The sequence below is a fragment of the Mesoplodon densirostris genome, chromosome 2 (assembly GCF_025265405.1).
Source record: "Mesoplodon densirostris isolate mMesDen1 chromosome 2, mMesDen1 primary haplotype, whole genome shotgun sequence".
In the NCBI taxonomy this organism is placed as follows: Eukaryota; Metazoa; Chordata; class Mammalia; order Artiodactyla; family Ziphiidae; genus Mesoplodon; species Mesoplodon densirostris.
In genome coordinates this window covers 83,054,300-83,063,731 of record NC_082662.1, presented here as the reverse complement: position 1 = coordinate 83,063,731, position 9,432 = coordinate 83,054,300, and the positions used below count along the sequence as shown (strand labels likewise).

At 34.4% G+C, this 9,432-nt stretch overlaps 1 protein-coding gene across 1 annotated transcript in view; it reads right to left on the bottom strand.

The window, feature by feature from the left end:
* Positions 1-6,622: 6,622 nt before the first annotated feature.
* BRDT (bromodomain testis associated) overlaps positions 6,623-9,432 on the bottom strand; it is a 45,687-nt gene continuing 42,877 nt past the window's right edge. The window contains exon 18 of the mRNA XM_060119717.1: positions 6,623-6,691. Coding sequence (XP_059975700.1) covers positions 6,623-6,691 — 69 coding nt within the window. The remainder of the gene's footprint in view (positions 6,692-9,432) is intronic.

Below are 9,432 nucleotides of genomic sequence, written 5' to 3'. Positions count from 1 at the left end.
AGATCAATTTAAGTTGTGAATTTAAAGATTTTCTGGCTTTTTAATTCATTGTAATGATGGGAGAAATGCTTCTTCCAGTTTTCTAGATCCTAAGTGGAAGCCCGATTCCCTAATTTTTAAAAATTGAGATATAATTGCCTTATAACATTGTATTAGTTTTAAGTGTACAACATAATGATTTGATATCTGTATATATTGTGAAATGATTACCACTATAAGTTTAGTACTTATTTTTTAGTTTTGAGTATTACCTTTTTTAAGTTGACATTTCAAGTGACACAATCACAAAGTTATAAGAGAAATAATAGAACCTGTGTATACTTTATCCAGTGTACTTTACGCTTTCTAATTGTATCATATATGTGGCTTTGTGTACCCACCACCAAAATCAAGAATACAGAACAGTTCCATTACCACAAGTATCCCTCATGTTGCCCTGTAATAACCATACTTACACCTCACTCCTAACCTTTGGTGACTGCTAATCTGTCCTCTGTTTCCAAAATTTTGTCATTTCAAAAATGTTATATAAGTGAAATCATATAGTATATGATCTTTGGGGATTTTTTCCTACTCAGCATAATAATTCCCTATAAATTCAAGTTATTGTATATATCAATAGTTCATTCCTCTTTACTGCTGAGTAGTATTCCACAGTATGTATATATTACAAATTGTTTAACCATTTACCTATTATATGACATCTGGATGTTTTCCAGTTTTTGAATATTATGAAAAAAGCTGCTAGGAACATTTGTGTACAGGTTTTTGTGTGATCATAAGTTATCATTTATCTTAGATAAATGCCCAAGAGTACAATTGCTGTGTCACATGGCTTTGTATGTTTTGTTTGTAAGAAACTGAAAACTGGTTTCTAGAGTGGCTCTACCGTTATGTTCCCAGCAGCAATATATGAGTGACCCAGTTTTTCTCCATCCTTGCCAGCATTTTGTGTTGTCACTATTTTTATTTATTTTAACCTTTCTGATAGATGTACAGTGATATCTCATTGCAGTTCAAATTTACATGTCACTGATGGCTAATGATGGTGAACATGCTTTCATGTGTATATGCCATAGGTATATTCTCTTTGAGGAAATTTTGTTCATGTCTTTTGCCCATTTCTTAATTAATTTTTTTACAGTTGTTTTGAGAATTCTTTATTGTGTATGATATTTCTTTGTCAGGTATGTGGTTTGCAAATACTTTCTCCTAATCTGTAGTTTATCTTTTCATAGAACAAAAGTTTTAATTTGAAGAGATCCAATTTATCAATTTCTCATTTATGGATCATGCTTTTGGTATCAAGTCTAAAATCTTTTTGCTTAACACACAGAGCCTAAAGATTTTTCTTGTTTTTTTTCCTAAAATTCTATGGTTTTACATTTTACATTTAAAAGTCCAAGATGCATTTTTGAGTTAATTTTTGCATAAGATGTGAGACTTAGGTTGAGATTCTTTTTCTTTTTTTGGCTATGGATATCCAGTTGTCCCAGTACCATCTGTTGTAAAGACTATCCTTCCAGGACTTCCCTGGTGGCACAGTGGTTAAGAATCCACCTGCTAATGCAGGGGACACAGGTTCAATCTCTGGTCCGGGAAGATCCCACATGCCACAGAGCAACTAAGCCCGTGCACCACAACTACTGAGCCTGTGCTCTAGAGCCCATGAGCCACAACTACTGAGCCCATGTGCCACAACTACTGAAGCCTGTGCGCCTAGAGCCTGTGCTCCACAACAGAAGCCACCACAATGAGAAGCATACACACCACAACGAACAGTAGCCCCCGCTCGCCGCAACTAGAGAAAGCCCTTGCACAGCAATGAAGACCCAACACAGTCAAAAATAAACTAAAAAAAAACCCCACAAAGACTATCCTTCCACCCTTCCTCCACTGAATTGCACTTTTGTCAAAAATCAATTGAGCATATTTTTATGGTTCTACTTCTGGGTTCCCTATTCTGTTCTAGTCCACTGATCTCTGGGTCTACCTCTTCACTAATACATTTCTTGATTACTGTAGTTTTTTAAAGTATTTATTTTATTTTGGCTGTACAGGGACTTAGTTGTAGCAAGCAGGATCTTTGTTGCTGCATGTGGGTTTCTTAGTTGCGGCATGCAGACTCTTAGCTGCAGCATGCATACGGAATCTAGTCCCCCTACCAGGGATCGAACCTGGGTCCCCTGCATTGGGAGCTTGGAGTCATACCCACTGGACCACCAGGGAAGTCCCCACTATAGCTTTTTAGTAAGCCTTAATGTCACACAGAGTGATTCCTCATGTTATTCTTTTTTGTCATTATTATTTAATTATTCTAGTGCTTTTCCCATTCCACATACATTTTAGAATAAGCTTGTTTATGTCTATGAAAAACTTCTGGGGTTTTGATAGGATGTGATTTTGAGGAGAACTGACATCTTTACTATGTTGTCTTCCAATTAATGAACACAGTATGGCTCTTCATTTATTTAGGTCTTTCTATTTTGATTTTTTCCATAAGCATTTTGTACTTTTCAGTATACAGATCCTATATACACGTTTTGTTAAGTGTATACCTAAATATTCCATATTCTTTCGAGTGATTATAAACGTTACTGTGTTTAAGTTTTCACATGCTCATTAGCCTGCAGAGATCAGATTTTTGTATGTTGATTTTGTATCCTGTGGCCCTACTTAAATCACTTATTAGCTGTAGTTTTTTTTTAGATTTCTTGGATTTTCTGTGTAGAAAATCATGTGCAAAAATTCAGCAGCTGTTCCTTAAAGCAAGATTAATTTAGAAACTGTTTAAACATTATAGTTACCCACCCAAAATAGCCTATGGTGAAATCCTGCAGCCACTTACTTTAAAATTGGAAATATAAATGACTTCTATTGCTTCTATTATTTAACATTTTGGGAAATTATAGCTAAAGAAAATTTTAAAAAACACCAAAAACAGTTTTATTCATTTCCAATTTGTATAACTTGGGTTTTTTTTGCATAGCTCAAATAAATCACACTTGGAGTAGAATTCTTTTCATACATTATGGGATTTGGTCTGCTAGTATTTTGTTGAAGATAACGTTGTTTCTAAGTTCATTAGCAATAATGGTCTGCAGCTTTTTTGTTTTGTTTTTTTTGGTACTGTCTTTGATTTTAGTATCAGGGTATTATTGGCCTTATGAGTTGGGAAGTATTCCCTGTTCCTGTTGATAAAATTTGTCCTGTTGACAAAAATTACAGAATAGGCCAATTTCTGGAAGAGACATTTTCTAGAATAGATTTTTTTCTTGCAAGAGATTGTTTTACACTGGTATTAATCCTTCTTTAAATGTTTGGTATAATTTTTCAGTGAAATCATATGGACTTGGAGATCTTTTTCAGAAGCCATTAAATTATGAATTAAAAAAAATTTTAATGGTACAGGGCTATTTAGATTATTTCACGTTGATTGAGTTTTGATGGTTTATGTTTTTTGAGGAATTGGTCCATTTCTTCCAATTTATGAATGTAAAGTTATTTTTTGTAGTATTTCCCTTTTATCTTTTTTTTTTTTTTTTTTTTTTTTTTGCAGTACGCGGGCCTTTCACTGTTGTGGCCTCTCCCTGTTGTGGCCTCTCCCGTTGCAGAGCACAGGCTCTGGACACGCAGGCCCAGTGGCCATGGCTCACGGGCCCAGCTGCTCCGCGGCATATGGGATCTTCCCAGACCGGGGCATGAACCCGCGTCCCCCGCATCAGCAGGCAGACCCTCAACCACTGTGCCACCAGGGAAGCCCCCCTTTTATCTTTTTAATGATTATAGGATCTGTAGTGATTTGTGTCTTTTTCTTTTTGTTATTCTTGCTAGAGGTGTATGTCTTTCTCTAACCAATTTCATGGGTGCCAAGTAGGCAGTCAGATTAATAAAGACTGGAGTTTTGCCAAGTGAATTCAATAAAGAAAGAAACAATGGAGTTGAGAGTGTATGCAAGGGAGCGATTATAAATGATAATGTACTACAGACTGGATGAGGAGAGATGTGAGGGTGTGAGGGGAGAGGTACTGTGAAAAGGCACTAGGGTTAAAGGATCGTAGGTCCTAGTGAGGTCTAATGATTGCTGGAGTCAGTGCCTTTCCAGATTAAGCTAGAAAAAGACAGGAGTAAATAGTGAGAGACTAGGATGCTTGAAACTGAGATTAAGGAAGAGTTATAGTTGTTGGCAATGACAAAGGAGTGTCTAAAGTTGATTAGATATTAAGGTCATTAGCAGAGAAGTCAAGGGACTGAGAAGCATCAATTAGAGAGTGACAGTGAAACAGAGATTAAAATCTCTGGGGAACGAGGAGGAGTGAACCAGGGATGCTAAATGACTATGGGTGGTATAGTCTGATGATCATGAAAAACTTAAAGCTGAGATATTTAGGGAAGGAGAGAATGGTCTGCAAGTAGCACTCCCAAGATAAGAAAACCATTAGTGGAAAAACAAGTACTAAATGACAGCCTGCAGGAGAGAGCCAAGGTTCAGTTAGAGCAGTGATTCTCAAACTTTAGTGTATATTAGAATCACCTGGAGGGTCAACTATAGGTTTCTGGACCCCACACCAAGAGGTTCTGATTTAGTAAGTCTGAAGTCTGAGAATATGCATGTTCCCAGATGATGCTGATGCAGCTGGTCCATGGACCACACTTCCAGAACAACTCAAGAACAAAAAGGAAAAAAAAGCAAAAAAAGATGATTATATAGAGAATGTTGTTAACACAAGTAAACTCCATGCAAGAAGTTAAGAGAAGCCAAACAATTTTGTACTAAAAAATAATGCGTAACATAGGAAGGATCAGTCATACATCAATATTTTCTCTGCAGAACTGCCTTCAACCAACCTACCAAAATTTTGTTGAGTATCTGCAATGTGCCAGGCCCCTTACAGACTGAGCAAAGGTTCAAGCGTTAAATTGGTTAAACTAAACACTGATCACCATAACATAGCTCTCTATAAGGACTGCTGCAAATGTTTACAGGAAAACCTCAAGTAAGCCATTTAATGTAAAAGGATATGTTAATGAAGCTGAACTTTCTTTTTAGATATAGACAAAGATCATTCATTGAGCAGTTTTATTAGTTATTGAAAGGCAGTTGTTGAAAGATTTGATGTGTATTTGACAGAAGTAAATTCTTATTTACTATTTTTATTCTCTTCAAAATGGAAAATTTCCCACAGATCATAAAAGCATTACATAATCAATATTTAAATGAACCAGAAAATACTGAAAAGTCTACAGAAAATGGAAAAAAAGCAAAAAAAAAATCCTGTAATCCCATCACCTAGAGGTAACCACTATGCATTTCTGAAGTATCTAAGACTATATATATAAATATAGATTAGAATATATATCAATATGATCTTTTAGGAAAAACAATGCATGCTGTTTAGTATATGCATACTAATTTCTTGGTTAAAAATATAGTTTAATAGGTATAGGTATGATTTTCACTTTAATTCTGCCTATGTTTCATGAAGGTATCATCATTTTAGCTACTAGTTAATCATGTTTTTAAAATGGTCAATAGTTTAAAGATATTTCAAAAAATTATCATATTGATTATAAAAATAAATGAAGCCAAGAAAACTTTCTCTTTCTATAATACACATACACTTTGAATTTTCACTTTAGATGATATTGGAATAATGCCTGAATGTTACACTTCAAGAGTCCAAAATTTTAAAATACATGAAGCTGATATACATGCTTTATACATAATTCCAACTTGAGAATGATGAAACAAAAATATTTTACAGACTTAAATACTTAGTAAAGTAAAAATTTAGATTTCCATTGCTATCACATATGCATGTTAAGAAATGTATAGATTCTTATAAAAACTTGCATACATAATTAATATCTACTGCTATTTTGCCTCAAATTCAACATCTTTCAAACCGTAGGTAATATAAATTTTGAATATAGAACCAATAGAGAATCTTATGTAACCTGACACTCAAAGAAACCAAGTATTGTTTGTTAGAGGTTCTAAATATTTTTGAAGGCAGACAAATATTTGTATTAAAAGTTAAAAATTCATGGTGATCATTTTGTAATGTATAGACGTATTGAATCACTATGTTGTACACCTGGAACTAACAGTGTTGTAGGTTAATTATACTTCAATTTAAAAAAATAAATAAAATACTGAAACATATGCATTACAAAAGGGCCCATCACTCCATAAAATAAGGTTTGAACTCCATTAAATGACAACTCCATCTAAAAAGCAAAATTAGAAACTCAACAAGAACTATATTTTTGATTCCCTTGTATAGTCTTCATTTTTTAAACAGGAAGACACCATCTCTTTTGGATTTTCATTGCTTAGACAGGGCCTATAACATATAGTAGACTATTTGTAAAATGAATAACATTTGGGAATTTATTCAATTTTTAGGGATCCAGAACTGTAAAATTTCCTGTAAATTATATCATTAAAAAATGAACATATAGCTATTAAAAAACGTTAAGTGAAAATTGTTTAATCTTAGGGCAGTCAAAATACAGTATAAGATTGGTATCTTGGTGTCTGAAAGCAATCATTTTACCATTTGCATTTTAATCTTTTGTATTATTCATTTAAGTTGATGGTTAATTTAAAAACCTAGTTTTAATCAAAGTCGTTTTCAAACATTGTCATAATGTCACTTTGAAGAGTCATATCAATGTTACCAGCCATCTGTAGAAAAGAAGAGAAAACGTAAATGTTACTTAAAAAGTTTATACCTTCATTATGTTACATCTATATGAAAAAATGATAATGCAACATTTGGAACATACAAAATGAATGCAATTTATTTAACATAATGAGTTTGTACATAACTTTTAATATCTGTTCAAATACTATCTGATTTTTGTTAAAATACTGTTCATGTAATAAATAAAAATAAGTTTAAAACTTACAAGAACACAAAGAACAAGTTTAACCTATCTCTCCAAGTAAGAAAGTTCTCAGTGTTAATATATAAACATGAACTGAGATTACATGGTTTCATGTATCTCTCCAGCTAACACAGTGCTGGACACATAAAATTATTTTCTGAATGAACTAGTATCTTACCTATGTGAGAGAACTATACTATGTTTAAAGCCAAGGGCTTTCCATGATTTTGCCAATTACTGTGTAACCTAAGGCAAATGATCTAACCAAGTTTATTTTATATACAGATATTTATGAAGAGTAACCAGATTGCATGTATAACACTCAGTACAATGTTGTTTATTAAATGCTAAAAAGCTAAATAAAATAAGCTAAAGTATAGGAAAAGCTAATTAAGACAAAAGAAACAAATGTTTCTTACTATACTCTGAAGCCTTCTCTAAAAGTCCTTGTGATACAAGTTAGATAGTATTTGCCACATCTGAAATGACACCAACTAGGAAAGTTCAAAAAATGTTTTGTTTTGTTTTGTTTTGTTTTAAATCAATGAAGAGTAGCAGCCCAGAGTAGTAGGTAAAAGCACCAGTTTGCAACCAGTTGGTTGACTTCCTGGATGGGAATCAGTGTTCTCTGGCTATATGGAAGAAGACTTGGAATTATGACTTAGCTACCAAAAAGATATTAAGAAGCTATGTGTGACTCTTAAAAACTATGAAAATTTCTTTAAACATGCCTTAGAGACAAAAGTGTAAATTCTTAGATCTTAGCCCAGGTGATTTTCCGAATGCCAGCTCTTAGGATACCAAATATCTAGCCCAAATAGTTCCTTAAAAGCTCTATTTTGGGCTTCCCTGGTGGCGCAGTGGTTGAGAGAACTCTGGTAGGGAGCTTATGCTAGATGTCAAATTTTTGCAGCTGTTTACAATACGGATCTGTCAAGTAGCAGCAGCATAAGAGTTTGGGTTGTCAAGAATGATAGTAGGTAGCTCCAAAGTCAGGTTTTCAAATGTCAAGCTGCTAGAGGTGGCATTTTTAGTCACATTTCAGTGGGTTCCAGAAAAATGCTTGGGGTTTAGAAATTATATCAGGTTACCTAGTTGGGTTGGTAGGTGGCAGGGAGGTTGCTGAGATATCACTTGTGGGTGACTGAAGTCAGGCCCTTGTGAGTACCAAAAGGAAAAATTCCTAGGTCACTAGACAAATACTTCTATTAAAATACTAATTAAACTTTAATAAAGAACTCCTAAAAAACAAACAAAAAAATAAAACAATATAAAAAATTTGCTGTTTAAATTAATTAAAATTAAATAAAATGAAAAATTTAGTTCCTTAGTTGCATTAGCCACATTTCAAGTGCTCAATGCCATATGTGACTAGCAGCTATTATATTTGATTGTATAAAGCACATTCCTATAATTGTAGAAAGCTCTATAAGACCATGTTGGTCTAAAGTAAATTCTACCATATGTTACAACACTGCTAAATGCAATTTGTTTCTGCCTTCATACTATAGATAAGAGGCTGACAAAACTTTTGTATATTATTTCCTAGGAAATTTACTTGTATCATAATCAATACCACAGCCAAAGCCAGTGGATTTTTTCTTCTGGAACTAATGTTCTGTATGTCCTATGAATTCACATGAGTTTTCCAGGATTACAAAAATATCCAGCACCCAATAAGGTAAAATTTACATCTGGCATCAATGGTTACCAGGTAAGCAAAGAAGCAGAAAAACACTATCTGTAAAGGAGATCGATCAATCAATCGAAGTGACATAAATGTCAGAATTAGCAGAGAACCCATTAAACAGTTATGATAACTGTATTCCATTTGTTCAAAAGTTTAATAGAGATACTAAAAACATTAAAAAGACCCAAATCAACTTCTAGATATGACAACTATAATGTCTGAGATGGGACAACTTCAAGTGGCCTAATACAAAAGTAACTGGAGTCACTAAAAGGAGAAAAGGGAGGGGCTTCCCTGGTGGTGCAGTGGTTGAGAATCTGCCTGCCAATGCAGGGGACACAGGTTCGAGCCCTGGTCTGGGAAGATCCCACATGCCGCAGAGCAACTGGGCCCGTGAGCCACAATTACTGAGCCTGCACGTCTGGAGCCTGTGCTCCGCAATAAGAGAGGCTGCGACAGTGAGATGCCCGCGCACCGCGATGAAGAGTGGCCCCCGCTTGCCACAACTAGAGAAAGCCCTCGCACAGACATGAAGACCCAACACAGCCATAAATACATAAAAAGAAAAAAAGGAGAAAAGGGGGAAACAGAAAAAATATGAAGAAATAATGCCCCAAATTTTTCCAAGCTTGATCAAAACTATAAACACATCACTCCAATAAGTTCAACAAAGCACAAGAAACATAAAGAAAACAATTAATGAAAACCCAGTGATTAACTTGGAAGCAACCAAGATGTCTGTCAATGGATAAACTGTGGTACATTTATACAATGGGATATTACTCAGCACTAAAAAGATATGAGCTAGCAACCTACAAAGACATAGAGGAAACTTAAATGTACATAAC